The sequence below is a fragment of the Schistocerca cancellata genome, chromosome 8 (genome assembly GCF_023864275.1).
Source record: "Schistocerca cancellata isolate TAMUIC-IGC-003103 chromosome 8, iqSchCanc2.1, whole genome shotgun sequence".
In the NCBI taxonomy this organism is placed as follows: Eukaryota; Metazoa; Arthropoda; class Insecta; order Orthoptera; family Acrididae; genus Schistocerca; species Schistocerca cancellata.
Window position 1 is genome coordinate 459,989,066 of NC_064633.1, and position 21,651 is coordinate 460,010,716.

The 21,651-nt window shown below is 45.2% G+C and overlaps 1 protein-coding gene across 1 annotated transcript in view; it reads left to right on the top strand.

The window, feature by feature from the left end:
• LOC126095629 (nose resistant to fluoxetine protein 6-like) overlaps window positions 1-21,651 on the top strand; it is a 193,644-nt gene that overhangs the window by 145,634 nt on the left and 26,359 nt on the right. The window contains exons 7-8 of the mRNA XM_049910393.1: window positions 3,745-4,092; window positions 10,417-10,610. Coding sequence (XP_049766350.1) covers window positions 3,745-4,092; window positions 10,417-10,610 — 542 coding nt within the window. The remainder of the gene's footprint in view (window positions 1-3,744; window positions 4,093-10,416; window positions 10,611-21,651) is intronic.

A 21,651-nucleotide genomic window follows, 5' to 3' on the forward strand; every position in this document is an offset into this window, starting at 1 on the left:
ACGGTACTGTTCGAAGCCTTAGAACATCATTCACGTGCTGGGTCACATTACTGCCGAATCCATCAACGACATTCTAACGTGCCACTTCTATTTGTCTCAGACATCGCCCTACTTGAGTCAAGCATAGTCCGCCGATGTCAGCTGTAGGGTGAACTACACCATACACGGTCGACAATTTTCTTGCCGCATGATTTGCAGAAAAAGTGTTTTTGGATTCAGTCGATTAGATCGACGCTATATTCAATTACACATACTACCAGTGATCTTATAGTCATAATTGTAAGAGAGAGTGAAGTAAACGATGCAGGTTACCAGTTACGTGCATATGCCCGACGAGCTTTCCTCAAAGCGAGATTGACTTCTATCTCTGTTATTTGTTGTTTCATTATGCTATTTAGATTTGGCGTATTAAACCGTTTGTACAAGTCGAGTACAATATTACTGCACTTGGGAGTGATGGCCCTTCGGTTGACTTATCTTGAGTTTTTATGGTGGTATTTCACGAGGACATGTTGAGTCCCTTGTTGAGTACACGTACAAATGTACTGAAATCATTCACAGTTTGATGTGTTTTCTTCAGTCACCATCGCACTTGTTTACTGTACGTCACCGCGTATTTCCAGTAACAGCTACGGGAGGACAATTGCAACAATATTGTAGTCGGATAGTAACAGGTAGCTAAATTTCTTGCAGCAACTACGTTATTTTAACTTACTGCTACGGCGCTTGCACTGGTCTTTCAATCACAGATTAACTTTCTCACTTTGGTAAGTTATTTAATTTCCACACCTTGAATGTCTGAATATCAACAGTATCGGGATTACCTCTTCCAATCGTCGTTATGACTTTCCTTCACACTATTACGCAATTTAACTATTCCAAGCTTCTGAAAAGTTGCTGTATTACTTTAACTGATGTTCAACTCGTCTCTTATCTTAAAACGTTTCCACAAGCACCACTATTATATCCATCAGACAAAGAAATCCTTCTGTCACTATGCAGAGCACACACATCTAAGGTATAGCTGGTACTAGGATTTCCGGAACTTGGAGACATTTCTCTTGCAACTCTTGTCTCTAATGAAGTCAATAGGCATCAAATTTTAATTTTTGTTTTCTCATCTTTTTGTTTGAAGATCAACAGTACAGAACAAACCACACTAGACAGTCCTGAAGAGATCTGCCTCAGTTCTGGCTTATTTTAAATCAGTATGTCTGATTTGTGGCCATAAAGAAAAGGATGCCAGTAGAGAGAAACGATCGCATACACATTTCGACATTAACTTGAGTTGATAACTTAAACTGATAACTTAAATTTAGGATAATCTGTCAGGGATCTGAGCACAGCTCCTCCACGATTTGAGTCCCGGGTCTCAATTCCAGCGCAGCCTCAGTCGTCGGAAGTCAGACCTATGTAAGCGTGCACACGCCGTGGGCACCTATCACGAACTGTGCTGGTTGCCGTAACTGGGACAGTTGCGTGCGAGTGCGAGGCGGCTGAAGCGGCCAGAGTCAAAGCGCTCCTGTCACGAAGAAGTAAGCGTGCCGCGACAGAAATCCCCGCGTGGCTGCCATTGGCAGTTCTCTGTTGCGGAAGTTCCCTTATACTGGATTCTGACGAATGTAAGACATGCTTGTCAGCTGTTGCTGTTACTAAAGTATCGACATCATAAGATTCAAAATTTTTGTTAACAGAATGATTCGCTACATTCTTTATTATAAAGTAGAATTTAAATATCAAGCAATTAACAGGAGGTAAACCGGCACTGCACAGTATAACTGAGAAAACTGTCATGGTGGAATTGAAGCTCTGTTCCCATGCTGAAATGTTTGGAGAATAAAACAAAATCGCGTTGTTGCAAGCAAGTGGACCCCTTTCATTTTTATTCATTTATTTAACCTGATCTGGTAAGGGTCATCAGCTTCTCTCTATCATCGGACCAGGGTTCCACACTTACAGTATCATCTATTACATTACAGTTACCCAAGAAATTAACAATTCTGATGTGACAACCGATAGATTTGAGTATCTGAAATGGCGGAGTGAAGTGTACTGATTATGGATTAATAAAGTTAATAATGGCATTACTTGTACTACTGCAGCGTCTGTCACTATTAGTAAAAATAACAAGAGTAATAATAACGTCATCGGCCGCGGTGGCCGTGCGGTTGTAGGCGCTTCAGTCCGGAACCGCGGGACTGCTACGGTCGCAGGTTCGAATCCTGCCTCGGGTGTGGATGTGTGTGATGTCCTTAGGTTAGTTAGGCTTAAATAGTTCTAAGTTCTTGGGGACTGATGACCTAAGATGTTAAGTCCTATAGTGCTCAGAGCCATTTGAACCACTTGAATAATAACGTCAATAATTGTGATATTAATAATGATAGTGGCAGATACTAGAAGAATTTATAAACCTACGAAATCGATATTTTCTGATTTAGCGCGTCCTGGGAAAAGGAAATTTAAACAGACTGCCTAGGCTAAGATACTGGGAAATGATGAAGACCAGGTTAGAAAGAATGGTGTACAAGGGTAACGAATGCATGCAGAGACAATGGCAGTCTTATTGTTACTTTAGTAAATATGACATTATCTGTCTTAAAGCTGGAGACGTTATTTACTTCTCCACTTCAATGTGGGAGGTTGGTTCAGAATCGGCTCCTGCTCTTGAGAGGGCTTCGAGAAGGTGACTGAACGATGGTATGGAAGAGATTATTAACTGAGAAAACAGAAGCATGGCTGGCAAATGAGTGATGTCGGCGGATGAATACAAGATTACTGTGCCTGTATTATTCCGAATTACGACCCATAGTTTCTTCAGACATGCATGCATACATGCAGGGACTGTAATAACGTACTTTTTTGTTTGTTTGCGGAGTTTATTTGGTAAAGGAAACGTAGATTATTTACTGGTAGGGAGGCATTCGGAAGCTTAGTCATTTTTTTGGGATGCAATATGCAAGAGTTTTGTTGTACTGTACTTCGCAATAAAGCAATGGAGACAGTGCGACCGGTATACAGAATAGTAAATCTTGCGTAAATGTAAAAAGAAACTTCCTGGCAGATTAAAACTGTGTGCCGGACCGAGACTCGAACTCGGGACTTTTGCCTTTCGCGGGCAAGTGCTCTACCGTCTGAGCTACCCAAGCACGACTCATGCCCCGTCCTCACAGCTTTACTTCTGCCAGTACCTCGTCTCCTACCTTCCAAACTTCACAGAAGCTCTCCTGCGAACCTGGAGGTCGGGGCGTGAGTCGCGCTTGGGTAGCTCAGACGGTAGAGCACTTGCCCGCGAAAGGCAAACGTCCCGAGTTCGATTCTCGGTCCGACACACAGTTTTAATCTGCCAGGAAGTTTCATATCAGCGCACACTCCGCTGTAGAGTGAAAATTTCATTCTAGTTACGTAAATGTAGACAGATAATCACATAAAGCAAAGCAAAAAGGTACTGCCTGCCACACGCAAGACTAGAACTCTTGAGTCCCACGCGCTACAGTCGCTCACGTAGGCCAACCACAGCGAGGTGAATACTTGACTTGTTTTGGGATGGTCAGGTGCGAAAAACCTATTGGCTTAACCGCTGCAAGTGCACCGAGATACGTCACCTGCTGACGTCACACGGTCAAACTTGTCATTCGCATTTGGGGTATTTCCCGACATTTAAGGCAACATGTCTTAAATTACTTGTCTCTTTTAGGGTTTTTAAGCGTTGATACCTAGTCACGCTACAGGTGATACGTGTTGCAGTGGCACGAGATGTGGTACCGCATGCCGGTGATGAACGGCACCGTGTCCACGGACTCGTTCTTCGTGCTGGGGGCGGCGCTGCTGGCGATGGGGTTCCTGCGGGAGCGCGAGAGGAGACAGGAGCGGGGGCGGCGCCTGGGGTTGGAGCTGTGCCGCGCCGCGGCGCTGCGCTACGTGCGCCTCACGCCGCCCTACGCGCTCGTCGTCTTCTTCTACGCGGCTGCCCTGCAGCGCCTCGGCACCGGGCCCCTCTGGGACTCCGTGGTGGGGCCGGAGGTGAACTTCTGCCGCCACTCCTGGTGGGTCAACATGCTCTACCTCAACAACTACCTGCACCTCGACCAGCCGGTGAGTGGTACAGCTTAATTCCTAGCTGTCTGGTCGGGTTGTTGATGTGGGAAAGGAGTTAAAACAGTTCACGAGTTCACGTATTCGTCATATTTGTGTTAGTTTGTGGTGGAGAGGTTTCTGCAATTTTGCTTCCTCTGTAGCGAGAGAACTTACTTGATCGCTTTTGAATCGACTTTAGTGCCAGAGAAAGGGCGTAATTAGACACGTCCTATCAGTTGTAGTGTAACGACGTAAGTTTTGTATAAATGATATTCTTTTGACGTATGACCAGTGGTTGGGAAGGGAGTGAGACAGGGTTATAGCCTCTCCCCCATGTTATTCAATCTGTATATTGAGCAAGCAGTATACGAAACAAAAGAAAAATTCGGAGTAGGTATTAAAATCCATGGAGAAGAAATAAAAACTTTGAGGTTCGCCGATGACATTGTAATTCTGTCAGAGACAGCAAAGGACTTGGAAGAGCAGTTGAATGGAATGGATATTGTCTTGAAAGGAGGGTATAAGATGAACATCAACAAAAGCAAAACGAGGATAATGGAATGTGGTCGAATTAAGTCAGGTGATGCTGAGGGAATTTTATTAGGAAATGAGACATTTAAAGTAGTAAAGGAGTTTTGCTATTTGGGGAGAAAAAAAACTGATGATGGTCGAAGTAGAGAAGATATAAAATGTAGACTGGCAATGGCAAGGAAAGCGTTTCTGAAGAAGAGAAATTTGTTAACATCGAGTATAGATTTAAGTGTAAGGAAGTCGCTTCTGAAAGTATTTGTATGGAGTGTAGCCATGTATGGAAGTGAAACGTGGACGATAAATAGTTTGGACAAGAAGAGAATAGAAGCTTTCGAAATGTGGTGCTACAGAAGAATGCTGAAGATTAGATGGGTAGATCACATAATTAATGATGAAGTATTGAATAGAATTGGGGAGAAGAGGAGTATGTGGCACAACTTGACAAAAAGAAGGGACCGGTTAGTAGGACATGTTCTGAGGCACCAAGGGATCACAAATTTAGCATTGGAGGGCAGCGTGGAGGGTAAAAATCGTAGAGGGAGACCAAGAGATGAATACATTAAGCAGATTCAGAAGGATGTGGGTTGCAGTAAGTACTGGGAGATGAAGAAGCTTGCACAGGATAGGGTAGCATGGAGAGCTGCCTCAAACCAGTCTCAGGACTGAAGACCACAACAACAACAACGACAACAATGACCATGTGCAGACTTCGTCACCTACGTCAGTCACAAAACACTTCAAAATTATGTAAATTCTTTTTAAAGTTGTCTCTGAATGGTTCTTGAACGAAACTGTAATTAAAACACCATCATTTGAGTCGTATGCGCAGAATTCCGTCACTCAGTCCAATTGGTTTGCGCAAACTTTTTTCAATTTTAGATGTCTTTTGTTTCGTCTCAGAAATTATATTAATGCATCTGCTTTAATAAATATTAAAACCACATTGAATAAACTTTTAAGACTCAAACTCGCGATGAACGTTGTCAAAAATTAATAATCTTGTCAAATAAATCAGTAATACTTCTTCCTTAATATAATTCTTCATAAATAAATTCTCGGAACACGTATTTAAACTTTTGTAGTATACACTAGTTTATTATCTTCATATATACAACATATACAGGGTGTTACAAAAAGGTACGGCCAAACTATCAGCAAACATTCCTCACACACAAATAAAGAAAAGATGTTATGTGGACAAGTGTCCGGAAACGCTTAATTTCCATGTTAGAGCTCATTTTAGTTTCGTCAGTATGTATACTTCTTCGATGCCGTACCATGTACGTACAGCGTGTGCAGGCACTATCAGCAGCTGATTGGCCTCCACGTGTACACTTCTGCGAATGGTTCATCCAACAATGTGTCAATCCTCATTTAAGTGCAAATGTTCTCTTTACGGATGAGGCTTCATTCCAACGTGATCAAATTGTAAATTTTCACAATCAACATGTGTGGGCTGACGAGAATCCACACGCAATTGTGCAATCACGTCATCAACACAGATTTACTGTGAACGTTTGGGCAGTCAATGTTGGTGATGTCTTGATTGGGCCCCATGTTCTTTCACCTACGCTCAATGGAGCACGTTATCATGATTTCATACGGGATACTCTACCTGTGCTGCTAGAACATGTGCCTTTACAAGTACGACGCAACATGTGGTTCATGCACGATGGAGCTCCTGCACATTTCAGTCCAAGTGTTCGTACGCTTCTCAACAACAGATTCGGTGACCGATGGATTGGTAGAGGCGGACCAATTCCATGGCCTCCACGCTCTCCTGACCTCAACCCTCTTGACTTTCAATTATGGGGGCACTTGAAAGCTCTTGTCTACGCAACCCCGGTACCAAATGTAGAGACTCTTCGTGCTCGTATTGTGGACGGCTGTGATACAATACGCCATTCTCCAGGGCTGCATCAGCGCATCAGGGATTCCATGCGACGGAGGGTGGACGCATGTATCCTCGCTAACGGAGGACATTTTGAATATTTCCTTTAACAAAGAGTTTGAAGTCACGCTGGTACGTTCTGTTGCTGTGTGTTTCCATTCCATGATTAATGTGATTTGAAGAGAAGTAATAAAATGAGCTCTAACATGGAAAGTAAGCGTTTCCGGACACATGTGCACATAACATATTTTCTTTCTTTGTGTGTGAGGAATGTTTCCTGAATGTTTGGCCGTACCTTTTTGTAACACCCTGTAGACGTGAACATGAGCCTCTACGAGATAGGACTGAACATTTAAAACATGATTAAACTTGCTATGACGTCATTGTTGTAGAAACATTACAAATTCCTATTTTTTCAGTTTTTAGAAGCACGACGCAACAACTCGGTTTCAGGATCTTCTGTTGCTCTTTGGCTGTCGACCCGCGACGTACAGTGGCCAGCAATTTTCTCTCTGGTCCCGGCAGTGAAGTTGCTGTCTCCATTCGTTGCGCCGCCCTCTCCGTACATGAAACATAAAAATAAATACAAAACTTTAGATAATTCACAAACATTACAAATATTACAAAATACATAAACAAAACACTAAATTAAACTTATATTCACCTGAAAACTGGGCTGACACTGGTGAACGGCAAGGCAGAAATGGCGAGTGGAGACTGTACGTCCGAATCAGCAGATGATTGTGCTGTTGGTGCGCGACAGGTTCATTGCTTTTGATAAGTCTAACTGAAGAGGAGCGTTCAGTAAGTAGCGCAACACATTTCTTCTGAAAGTAGGTAGGTTTTATTCAGGATCAAATACGTCATATTATTCCCTACATTTTTGACTACAAAAAACTATTTTTCAAACAAAATTCAATATTCAATGCGACGGCCTTACGTCACATTACTGGGAGGGCCTCTATGCCCGAATGGTACCACTCTGCTGGTCCACGCCGGAGACAACGTCTTGCTGCATCAAAACCTCCCCATCATCCACGTACCGCCTTCCGCGGAGCTCATCCTTCATTTGGCCAAACAGATGGAAATCGGAAGGTGATAGATCCGGGTTGTAGGGTGGATGAGGAAGGAACAGTCAAATGGTTCAAATGGCTCGGAGCACTATGGGACTTAACATCTGATGTTATCAGTCCCCTACAACTTAGAACTAGTTAAACCTAAGTAACCTAAGGACACCACACACATCCATGCACGAGGCAGGATTCGGACCTGCGGTCGCGCAGTTCCGGACTAAAGCGCCTAGAACCGCTCGGTCACACCTGTCGGCTAAGGAACAGTCCAATGAAGTTTTGTGACTTCCTGTCTAGTGTGCAAACATTCTTGCATTTTTCTGGCGACGAACACGATGAAGTCGTGTCCTCAGTTTCCTAAGGGCAGCATGATACACCTCAGAGTTGATCATTGCACCATGCGGGAGGATATCAAAGAGAATAACCCCTTCAGAGTTCCAGTAAACCGTCGCTATGAATTTTTCCTCGGAGAAGACGTGGCGTGGTGCTATTCCATGGATTGCCGTTCTGTTTCCGGTTCAACCAGAAGTTACTTCGATAAGCCTCGTAAGCGCGCAAGCAGACCGCAAAGACGGCCGGCGCTTTATGGTGTGTTAAGCGGGGAAGCACCCAGCAGGCACAGACCTCTGTGTAACCCAAGTGATGAACGATTGTGTCAGTACTACCAAAAGAGACGTCCAGTTGTACAACGACGTGTTTGACTGTAATCCGTCTATCACCTCGAATGAGACTGTGCACATGTTTCAACGTTGTAAGAGTCCGCCCCGCTAGCTGAGTGGTCAGCGTGACGGATTGCCGTCCTACGGGCTCGGGTTCGATTCGCGGCTGGGTCGGGGATTTTCTCCGTTAAGGGACTGGGTGTTGTGTTGCCTTCATCATCATTTCATCCGCATCCGACGCGCAGGTCGCCCAATGTGGAGCCGAATGTAATAAGACCTGCCCCCTAAGGGCAGTGACGCCACACGCTCATTTCCATTTCCAACGTTGTAAGAATCACAGCTGTGTGCGGACGATCGGCACGCACGAGATCGGACAAATTTGCGCGACTTCATTGCGATAATGACACACGCCTCGCCCACCGGCATATCGTGCTTTCGTTCACTGTCAGGTCTCCATTGACATTCTGCAAGTACCTATGAATATCTGCGATGCTCTGGCTTTCCTCCAAAAGATACATTCCTGGAAATGGAAAAAAGAACACATTGACACCGGTGTGTCAGACCCACCATACTTGCTCCGGACACTGCGAGAGGGCTGTACAAGCAATGATCACACGCACGGCACAGCGGACACACCAGGAACCGCGGTGTTGGCCGTCGAATGGCGCTAGCTGCGCAGCATTTGTGCACCGCCGCCGTCAGTGTCAGCCAGTTTGCCGTGGCATACGGAGCTCCATCGCAGTCTTTAACACTGGTAGCATGCCGCGACAGCGTGGACGTGAACCGTATGTGCAGTTGACGGACTTTGAGCGAGGGCGTATAGTGGGCATGCGGGAGGCCGGGTGGGCGTACCGCCGAATTGCTCAACACGTGGGGCGTGAGGTCTCCACAGTACATCGATGTTGTCGCCAGTGGTCGGCGGAAGGTGCACGTGCCCGTCGACCTGGGACCGTACCTCAGCGACGCACGGATGCACGCCAAGACCGTAGGATCCTACGCAGTGCCGTAGGGGACCGCACCGCTACTTCCCAGCAAATTAGGGACACTGTTGCTCCTGGGGTAGCGGCGAGGACCATTCGCAACCGTCTCCATGAAGCTGGGCTACGGTACTGCACACCGTTAGGCCGTCTTCCGCTCACGCCCCAACATCGTGCAGCCCGCCTCCAGTGGTGTCGCGACAGGCGTGAATGGAGGGACGAATGGAGACGTGTCGTCTTCAGCGATGAGAGTCGCTTCTGCCTTGGTGCCAATGATGGTCGTATGCGTGTTTGGCGCCGTGCAGGTGAGCGCCACAATCAGGACTGCATACGACCGAGGCACACAGGGCCAACACCCGGCATCATGGTGTGGGGAGCGATCTCCTACACTGGCCGTACACCACTGGTGATCGTCGAGGGGACACTGAATAGTGCACGGTACATCCAATCCGTCATCGAACCATCGTTCTACCATTCCTAGACCGGCAAGGGAACTTGCTGTTCCAACAGGACAATGCACGTCCGCATGTATCCCGTGCCACCCAACGTGCTCTAGAAGGTGTAAGTCAACTACCCTGGCCAGCAAGATCTCCGGATCTGTCCCCCATTGAGCATGTTTGGGACTGGATGAAGCGTCGTCTCACGCGTTCTGCACGTCCAGCACGAACGCTGGTCCAACTGAGGCGCCAGGTGGAAATGGCATGGCAAGCCGTTCCACAGGACTACATCCAGCATCTCTACGATCGTCTCCATGGGAGAATAGCAGCCTGCATTGCTGCGAAAGGTGGATATACACTGTACTAGTGCCGACATTGTGCATACTCTGTTGCCTGTGTCTATGTGCCTGTGGTTCTGTCAGTGTGATCATGTGATGTATCTGACCCCAGGAATGTGTCAATAAAGTTTCCCCTTCCTGGGACAATGAATTCACGGTGTTCTTATTTCAATTTCCAGGAGTGTATTTAGTGACAGAACTCTGCTTGAACGCAGCCCCATTACAGACGCCTTTTGAAGGCTAGTGTAGCGCCGCTATCTGTGGCAACTTCATCAATTTATAGAGGCTGAAGCTTAATATTCAACGACGTACCATAACAAATACCGCATTCTTTCGACCGAGAAAAAGAAATGTGTTGCGCTACTTGTCGAGCGCCCCTCGTAGATGACGGTGCTTCGTGTACGCCCTGGTGGTAAGACGCGGTGTGCGTGTGTGGCAGTGCATGAACCAGACGTGGTACCTGGCGGTGGACACGCAGCTCTTCCTGGTGAGTCTGCTGCTGCTGACCGCCGTGTGGCTGTGGCCCCGCGCCGCCCCCTTCGGCCTGCTGGCCGCGCTGGTGGTGGCCGTCGCGACGCCGCTGGCCATCGCCGCCGCCTACGACCTCACCGGCTCCATGCTCTACGCCACTGAGTGAGTACCCTAACAACACGGAACTGGTAGACCTAATTTTAACACCATGCTTGACCCAGTGCGCAAATAATGAAGTATCCTCTTTTTATTAGCTATGTTACTATCTCAATATCTTACTGCGACTGCGTCCTGTGGAGTAGCTTCATATTTATAGGATTTCAGTCCGCAGCTCGTGGTCTTGCGGTAGCGTTCTGGCTTCCCGCGCACGGGGACCCGGGATTTTGTCTGCCTAGTGATGAGTGGGTGTTGTGTGTTCATCATCATCATCATCATGATTGATTTGCAATACGGCAGCCGAACTTCCTCCCGGCCAACAATGCCATACGATCATTTCATTTTTTCATAGTATTTCAAGGTCAGTGCCCGCTTAGCAATGTCCTGAAGCAGTATGAAGCAATTCTTTTTTCTAAAAAAATATTTATTGCTAATTAAATGTCTCCAGTGTCTCTGTACGCAGCTCAGACAAGGTTACAAGTCGTGGGATACCTGCTAATATCGTGTCGGACCTCTTTTTGCCCGGCGTAATGCCCTAACTCGACGTGGCGAGGAGTCAACAAATCGTTGGAAGTCCCCTGCAGAAATACTGATCCATGCTGCCTCTATAGCCGTCCATAACTGCGAAAGTATTGCAAGCGCAGGATTTTGTGCACCCGAACTGACCTCTCGATTATGTCATAGAAATGTTCGATGGGATTGATGACGGGCGATTCTATCTCTCTCTCTCTCTCTCTCTATCTATCTACCTATCTATCGCTTGAGCCTTGTCCCAAATTTACTGCAGGGTCAGCCATCGTTAACCGGATTTGGCATGTTAATGTTTAAAGGGTGGCCGGATGCCCTTCCTGCCGCTACCCCGTACCCCCTGGGTCGCAATTAGTGCACCCAAATTGTCTTCGTAGAGTGTAATCCATGGAATAGCGCGAATGTGTTCAGATGTCTGCGAGCCGTGTAACTGAGGCGGAACATGGGGACCAGCCCGGTATTCACCTAGCGGGATGTGGAAAACCGCCTAAAAACCACATCCAGGCTGGCCGGCACATCGGCCCTCGTCATTAATCCGTCGGGCGGATTCGATCCGGGGCCGGCGCGCCTACCCGAGTCCAGGGAGCAGCGCGTTAGCGCTCTCGGCTACCCTGACAGGGTGGATTGATGACGGGCGATCTATGTGGCCAAGTCGTTCGCTCGATTTGTCCAGAATGTTCTTCAAACCAATCGCGAACAATTGTGGCCCGGTGACATGGCGCACTGACATTTATAAAAATTCCAGAGTTGTCTTGGAACATGAAGTCCATGAGAGGCTGCAGATGGTCTCTAAGTAGCCGAACATAACCATTTACACTCAATGATCGTTTCATACGGACCACAGGACCCAGTCTATTCCATGAAAACACGGTCTCACCACTAGCTTGCACAGTGCCTTGTCGACAACTTAGACCCATTGCTTCTTGAGGTCTGCACCACACTCGAATCCTACCATCAGCTTTTACGAACTGAAATGCGGACTCATATGACCATCTCCTGTCGACTAGAGTCAACCGGTATGGTCACGAGCCTAGGAGAGGCACTGTAAGCGATGTCGTCCTGTAAGCAAAGACACTCGTGTCGGTCGAGTGCTGTCGTAGCCAATTAACGGCAGATTTCGCCGCACTGTCGTAGCGGGTACGTTCGTCGTAAGCCCACATTGATTTCCGTGGTTATTTCATGCAGTGTCGCTTACCTGTTAGCACTGAGAACTCTACACGAAAGCCGAAGCTCACGATCGTTAAGTGAAGGCCGTTGGTCACTGCGTGGATTCAAAGGTAATGCCTGCAATGTGGCATTCTCGGCACACCCTTGGCAATGTGGTTCTCGGAATACTGAATTTCGTAATGATTACCGAAATGGGATGTCTGATGCGTCTAGCTCCAATTCCCGTCGTGCGGCCACGTCGGAAACCCTTTCATATGAATCAGCTGAGTACAAATAACAGCTGCGCCAATGCACTGCCATTTTATACCTTGTGCAGGCGATTCCACCGCCATCTATACGTGTTGATATCGCTGTCCCACGACTTCTTACCTCAGTGTAAAAGTACTGTAATTTTGAAGTCGTTCGTTCCAATCTTGCTAGTAACTACTGTTTTCTTAATATTCTGTATTTGTTATTAAATGGAAATATTGAATAATAAAATATTATTGAATAATAAATAATTGAATAATAAAGTTTTAAGTAGCAACAACGTCTTTTTAAAATTACTGATCGTATGAAAATTGAGTATACACAGTGAATTAAAAGTTGGTTACAGAAATTGCAAACATTGATACAGGAAAAAGCACTTTATTTCCTCATATTGAACAGTATCGACGGACAGCTTTTTGCCTTCAAAAATAGGATTTTCGCATGTCTGAGCCAAATTTTAATTTATTTTCATGTGATTAGTAATTAAAAATAAAAGATGTTATTCTAATTAATAGATATGAATCAGTTTTTTAACATTCCCATTTGACAACAAACTCAGAACTGAAATAAAGTTAAAAAAAGTAACTACTAACGACATTCGAATCAATGAGTTTCCGTTCACAAAATTTTTACACTCAATTCAAAACACTATGGTACTTAACTACAAACATTTTGAACTCAACATTTCTTGGAAATCTCTTAGTAGTATCTGTTGTTTCCAGCGACCCTCAAACATACGAAATATTGTTGATTCTTGCAGGGAAGAAATCAGGAATCAACCACTATTGGTAATGCTATTTATTTAATAAATAGCACCGTTTCCGTACCATTTACGTAATATGATCTACACTCCTGGAAATTGAAATAAGAACACCGTGAATTCGTTGTCCCAGGAAGGGGAAACTTTATTGACACATTCCTGGGGTCAGATACATCACATGATCACACTGACAGAACCACAGGCACATAGACACAGGCAACAGAGCATGCACAATGTCGGCACTAGTACAGTGTATATCCACCTTTCGCAGCAATGCAGGCTACTATTCTCCCATGAAGACGATCGTAGAGATGCTGGATGTAGTCCTGTGGAACGGCTTGCCATGCCATTTCCACCTGGCGCCTCAGTTGGACCAGCGTTCGTGCTGGACGTGCAGACCGCGTGAGACGACGCTTCATCCAGTCCCAAACATGCTCAATGGGGGACAGATCCGGAGATCTTGCTGGCCAGGGTAGTTGACTTACACCTTCTAGAGCACGTTGGGTGGCACGGGATACATGCGGACGTGCATTGTCCTGTTGGAACAGCAAGTTCCATTACCGGTCTAGGAATGGTAGAACGATGGGTTCGATGACGGTTTGGATGTACCGTGCACTATTCAGTGTCCCCTCGACGATCACCAGTGGTGTACGGCCAGTGTAGGAGATCGCTCCCCACACCATGATGCCGGGTGTTGGCCCTGTGTGCCTCGGTCGTATGCAGTCCTGATTGTGGCGCTCACCTGCACGGCGCCAAACACGCATACGACCATCATTGGCACCAAGGCAGAAGCGACTCTCATCGCTGAAGACGACACGTCTCCATTCGTCCCTCCATTCACGCCTGTCGCGACACCACTGGAGGCGGGCTGCACGATGTTGGGGCGTGAGCGGAAGACGGCTTAACGGTGTGCGGGACCGTAGCCCAGCTTCATGGAGACGGTTGCGAATGGTCCTCGCCGATACCCCAGGAGCAACAGTGTCCCTAATTTGCTGGGAAGTGGCGGTGCGGTCCCCTACGGCACTGCGTAGGATCCTACGGTCTTGGCGTGAATCCGTGCGTCGCTGCGGTCCGGTCCCAGGTCGACGGGCACGTGCACCTTCCGCCGACCACTGGCGACAACATCGATGTACTGTGGAGACCTCACGCCCCACGTGTTGAGCAATTCGGCGGTACGTCCACCCGGCCTCCCGCATGCCCACTATACGCCCTCGCTCAAAGTCCGTCAACTGCACATACGGTTCACGTCCACGCTGTCGCGGCATGCTACCAGTGTTAAAGACTGCGATGGAGCTCCGTATGCCACGGCAAACTGGCTGACACTGACGGCGGCGGTGCACAAATGCTGCGCAGCTAGCGCCATTCGACGGCCAACACCGCGGTTCCTGGTGTGTCCGCTGTGCCGTGCGTGTGATCATTGCTTGTACAGCCCTCTCGCAGTTTCCGGAGCAAGTATGGTGGGTCTGACACACCGGTGTCAATGTGTTCTTTTTTCCATTTCCAGGAGTATAAATAACATATTGTAACAAACTAACTTCTTTATTTGTTTACTTTATGTGTAGTTAATGCTTATTGAATATAAATTGTAGATAATGAAGCTTTGTACGTTGTAAATTTTCTACTTTCATATCAATGTACATACCGTAAAATGTCTGAGATCGAAATGCTTGGCACCGTTATATTTTCCGATGAGGAAAAACTGTGTGTGTGTGTGTGTGTGTGTGTGTGTGTGTGTGTGTGTGTGTGTCTGTGTGTGTGAGAGAGAGTGAGAGAGTGTGTCTGTGTGGTTTGGTAGACACGACAAATAAATACTCTTCAGTATTTCGTGAAAGCAAGCAAATAACAGAATGACGCGGGAATTTGGACTTACGTAATTTATAACTACCACAGCTAAACTTTAAAGATTTGTTTATATTGTGTTCCATGGTTTTTGGGGATAGTCGCGTTTAAATAGGTCTTTTCCAACAGCGTTTTTTGCTGTGGGCCACCACCACCCCAAGGAACTTTCACCACAAGTGGGACTAAACAAACGAAAACCAATGCTACCATTGTCGGATTGTAACTAGACGTGAACAGCCGCCTGAAGATGAATCTGCACTGGTAACGGCGTTATCTATGTAAATAAATACCATTATCAGTAGTGACCCGCCGCTGTTTTCTTCCTCGCAAGAATCAGCCTGTATTTGTACACAGCTACGGCCTCAAAATATCAGTTTTCGACTAAAAGCGATACAAGTGTATTCACTTGAAAAATATTTCCCGAAATACTTGTTGTTATTCAAGTTCATGTAGATTTGCCTTTAATGTCATGAACATGATTATACGTCTTATAGCTTATTCTGATGACGTGTTACTGAACAGTCTCCACCAGCAAGGAACACGCCTCACCTAGCCACTATAATTCAGCCCAAGCGAATTCCCGCACACAATGCGCCCGAGAGCTCGTTAGCACTCCCGTCACGGTGGGGAAAGCGTATTTACATTTGCACTCCGGAAACAGCCAGCCAACATACGTGACGCGAAATGACTATTATTAGAAATTCGGAGAAACTGGTGATCTGAAGTGGTGTGATCGATGGTTCTCCTCCTCATCTTCGCGAACAGAACTGAAAATCGGCGAAACGATAGTGCTGCCGGGACGACCCTCTGCCTCACAACGTGAGTCGGTTTGGGGAGTGCAAGTGGGAATCAGTTAACATCCATACGACACATAGCTCTCTCTCCATGCTTAATTTGCTGCCTTGGTGGTAGCCAACTGCGGTGAAGGAATAATCATCATTAAAATTCAGTGCACAAGTTTGTTACAATGTTACAAAGGAAAGATGAATTCTGCAGAGCAATAACAATATTATTCGTCAAAATTGATATCTGGTGAGGAGGTCAAGCGAACTGAAAATTGCATATGCGATGGCGTATCTGTAAATAAACGCTGAATATATTGAACAGCCTTTAGAACGGCTACTGGGGAAGTTGTGACTGGTTATCGGACGAGCGTCATGGGTAATGGACCGACAAAATTTAAAGTATCTTTAATTGGCAATATATCAGATGAATTAACAGACAATGAAAACTGTAGTATAATTTTCAACATTGTGCTATTGGCATACAGTTCAAGGAACGCGTTGGAAAGAGTAAATTCACTTACTGCCACATATGTCGCCAGATGTTGCGACGTATACGCATCTCCTCAGCTGAGATAACATACAAAAACGGAATAACGCGTTACACCATCCCCGTGGTCGTTCACCCGATACGACAGTAGGAATTCAATTTTTGCAGACTGCGTTCGCTGCTTCTTTCACGTGTCAAGTCACCGCTGTCGCCATCTCTGCATATGAAATCAGAGCACTGTAATCTGTCCTCGTACAAGCGTTGACTCTGATCGGATCGTTTGATAGCTTAACCTGTCTTCTCTCTTTTGACTGGTTCAGACTTACTTACCTACTTGCTTTCTTCAAGGTGTTTGGTGGTGCATTACGCTGACAAATTAGAGGACTTCCTTTCACAAGATGGCCAGTGGGCCGCTTCTGTAAAGTCATCGTTTCTGTGAACAACGAGAAATCCCCTAGCTCTATCGCTTCAGTTGCACGTGTCATCACCACTTAGCAAGCCAGAGGCTTATTGTAGCCCGTAAGAGAGACCGCGGCTGATGCAATGCTCCTTGTTCGCACTTTGTCGTTAGTCCCGAGAACAATGACGCAGAGGAACTGGAACCTACGAGGGTCTATTTGTTAGTGTTCTTCCCTTAAGACGCTTGTATTGATTCTTCTGTGACATGCCCAATACGATTACTCACAGCTGTCGATGCCCTTTCTACGAGATTGTCTGCTGGTTCAGCTTACAAGGGGACCCTCCATATGTAAATCACGGATTTTGACGAGCTTCAAATATGTTGTAGAGGCACTTAACTTGAGTACCTGGCTATACGGTTTTTCAGCGACGGGCCTTGTTTTTTGAGAAAATCAATTTTGAAGGTCATTGCGTGCTTTTTATACCCGTAATATTACACATATTCCGGGCAAGTCAGCGTAGCGCAGCGGTAAAGCTTCACGGCTGCCGTGCTGGACGTACCGTGTTCGAATTCTACTCGTCAACTTTTTTTCAAAATCGACCCAATTTTTCAATTTTATTTCGAAAAATATCAACAAACAGTGTAAGTTGTGTGAAATTATAAAGATATATTCAGTTATTAATTTTTTCTGCCATACAATATTACGAAAACTTATTTTTCATCGTCCACATTGCTTGATGTGCCAGAACAATAATTTGGGTGCCACTTATCATAGAAACAACCGGAGCACAAATTTTCGCAGCACCACACGCATTTTATGAAAGCAGCCGTATTGCAGGCGCACGGTTTCTTCATTAGCGATACCGGGAAACACAATTCTTTTGCATTCAAAAAGATTTCTCTTTCATCCGCTAATTTCGATGCGAACCATGTGTAGCTAATCATGAGTTCAAAATTAGGTGCGCTGAAATGATGTAGGATTAGCGAATGTAATTTTATCCAATCTCACCTAGAAGCGATCTCTCTATTGTCTTTCATCAAGTCGGGAGCATTCTGAATAATTTTCGTGAAGATATTCACCTGTCAGTAAAAATAAATATCGCAGGGCTGGCAATACGGGGTGCACTTTGGTGGGACCACTTTTAGGGTGCAGGTGCTCACTTTCCTTTCATCAGTGAATAGGTGATCGTATAGAGTTAAGTCGGTTAAGTCGGTTTGCCATCCCCACGAATCGATAATGTAGAAACACTTTTTCTGTCCCACGTACGGAAGAATTACAGAACGCAAAAATTCTTCGTACACCAGTTTCGTGAACTTCCCGGATTTCTATCAGGACACGACTAAATTTCTATATTTCTCAGTTAATGCATCTACTCGTTTTTGAACGTTAGGACCAAATTTTCCGGACGCTTCTTGCATACATGAAAAAACATGTGGGAGCAGGATTCGAACACAGTACCTCTAGCGCAGTAGCCGTGAACCTTTACTGCTGTGCTACGCTGCCTTGCTCAGAATATATGTAATATTACGGTATACAAAGCCCGCAATGAACTTCAAAATCGATTTTCTTAAAAACCAAGGCCGTCGCTAAAAAACCGGATAGCCAGGTACTCAGGTTAAGTGCCTCTACAACATATTTGAAGCGCATCAAAATCCGTGATTTACAGTATGGAGGGTCCCCTTGTAAGCTGTTCACCTCAAAAGTGAGACAAATTTCTTTGGTGTCCAAAACATACAAATCTTCAAAATATTTCTTCAGAGCGAGAAATGTAGTTCACTTTCTCTCTTCGGGATATACGATACTAGCAGATAAAAATTACTACAGTGCTATTACGGTAGAAAAAGCGATATTGACACCAGTATCCCTGAATTAATATAGTACGTCGTTCAGAGAAAACTTCCTTTTAATGCATCTACGAGGTGACAGAATTATGGGTTGTTAAATGGTTTCCGAATTATTTGAGGTGAGGCAGCTTAAGTGAACCTTGGATGTTCTCTGCGCTCGGAAATAAAATTGTCAGTTAAGACCTTACAAAAAACTGAACTCTGCGACCGGCCACCGTCTCGTCCTCCGCAATGTGGCGGTATGGAGTGGCGTGGGATCATCACGCCGCTCTCCCGGGCATTGTCAGCTTTCCAGGTCTTGGAGTCGCTACTTCTCATTGAATTATCTACTCTTTCGGCATCACGAGGATGGGTGCACCCCGAGATAGTACTTCTACCTAGGAAAAATCTGTGACAGAACAGAGAATCGAAACCGAGACCATCGCCTAAGACTCAGACTTCCTGACCACTAGAGTAAGATTACTATTTGTGGCTGTTGAAATGACTTTTGTTGCTCAGCACTAAAACTGTCAGCGGTTCAGAAAATCTGTTAGTATGACACTCAGCAACGAAAATCTAAAATAAGTTCTTCTAGCCCAATCCCTCTATTCCACAGAGGAATGTTTAAGACGTTGGCAGCTTGTGCAGCACACTACCAAAACAAGTTTACTTTGAAACTTCCTGGCAGATTAAAACTGTGTGCCCGACCGAGACTCGAACTCGGGACCTTTGCCTTTCGCGGGCAAGTGCTCTACCATCTCTTTTTTTTTTTTTTTTTTTTTTTTTTTTTTTTTTTTTTTTTTTTTTTTAGACTATAATAATTCCAGTCCCAAAGAAAGCACGTGTTGACAGAAGTGAAAATTACCGAACGATCAGTTTAATAAGTCACGACTGCAAAATACTAACTTTCACAGACGAATGGAAAAACTGGTAGGAACCGACCTGGGGAAGATCAGTTTGGATTCCGTAGAGACGTGGAAACACGTGAGGCAATACTGACCCTACGACTTATCTTAGAAGAAATATTAAGGAAAGGCAAACATAGATTTCTAGCATTTGTAGACTTAGAGAAAGCTTTTGACAATGTTGACTGGAATACTCTCTTTCAAATTCTGAAGGTGGAAGGGGTAAAACACAGGAAGCGAAAGGCTACTTATAATTTGTACAGAAACCAGATGGCAGTTATAAAGAGTCGAGGGGTATGAAAGGGAAGCAGTGGTTGGGGAGGGAGTGAGACAGGGTTGTAGCCTATCCCCGATGTTATTCAATCTGTATATTGAGCAAGCAGTAAAGGAAACAAAAGAAAAATTCGGAATAGGAACTAAAATCCATGGAGAAGAAATAAAAATTTTGAGGTTCCCCGATGACATTGTAATTCTGTCAGAGACAGCAAAGGACTTGGAAGAGCAGTTGAACGGAATGGATGGTGTCTTGAAGGGAGGATATAAGATGAACATCAACAAAAGCAAAACGAGAATAATGGAATGTAGTCGAATTAATTCTGGTGATGCTGAGAGAATTATAGTAGGAAATGAGACACTTAAAGTAGTAAAGGAGTTTTGCTATTTGGGGAGCAAAATAACTGATGATGGTCGAAGTAGAGAGGGTATAAAATGTAGGCTGGCAATGGCAAGGAAATCCTTTCTGAAGAAAAGCAATTTGTTAACATCGAGTATAGAAACTTCCTGGAAGATTAAAATTGTATGCCCGACCGAGACTCGAACTCGGGACCTTTGCCTTTCGCGGGCAAGTGCTCTACCACCTGAGCTACCGAAGCACGACTGACGCCCGGTACTCACAGCTTTACTTCTGCCAGTACCTCGTCTCCTACCTTCCAAATCTCATTCTGGAAGTTTACTTTGTTGTTGCATTTGTATTTCATTTAATATTTCATTAATTTTCAATATATTTAAACCATTGTGCTACTTAATATTCTGTAAATGGGAAGTATGCAGTCATACAGACAAACAAAATAATTATATGTAGCCTTTACATTGGATAGTAATCGAGGTAATTCTCTATCGAACATGTAGGCAACACAATAACAAAGCAAGAGTTTGGAAAAAGGACTAATCGTTAAAAGGAATCGTTAGTCTGGTGGTTGATAAGAGGCGGTTCGCCACTGTTTCCTCTCTATTTGTCGTACGTATACCACTCTATAAATTCCCGCACGGTTTTTCTCCTCTGTGGTTACTTAAAGCACTCTAGAAGTCGCTACTGGATGGTTGTAATTAAAGTGCAGCTCCTCATGCAGGTCCAGTGTGGACTGTAATTATCGTCTGGCAGCGAAACGTGGTAGTTATTCTAATGTGTTAATGTGGAATCGAAGAAAATTAGTTCCAATGTTGGTAACGAAGTGCAAATTTGGCGCTGTGAATGCATGAAAGACCTACAGAAATGTTTCCCTATGTAATGGATTAGGAACGGGACGTGGGCAGAAAAGGTGAAACAAGTGAGAAAGACATAATGTTGATTATATTATTAACTGCCGCTTACACCATTTGTTCAATATGAGGACCGCGGATGTCGGCGAGATGCAGTGCAGCGACAGATTTGCGCCTTGTGACCAAAACTGGAACTAATTCTTTTCCAGCGTAAATCGGCTGCGCTTTAATACATCATCATAATTATGTTTTGCTGCCATACCATAATTACAGTCCTCATTGGACCTCAGTGAGTAGTTACACTTTAATTATAACAACCCAATACTGTTGCCTTAACCCCATGTCCTGTTAAGCCACCCCTTTTTCTAATTAGTCCTTTCCACATATTCCTTTCTTCGCAGCTTCCGTGGAGAACAATCTCGTTTCTTATCTGACCACTTAATTTTCAGTGTCCTTCATAAACAACGCATCTCAAACGGTTAGAGTCCCTTCTTCTACATACAAATTTATATCTTCTCGTGACGCGGGAAGTTCAGTATATTCTTACAGACAAGGAAGGACTGCATTTACAGCAGCCACGAGGACTCTGCAAATAACTTTCCAAGGCGGGATTGCAATGAAAGC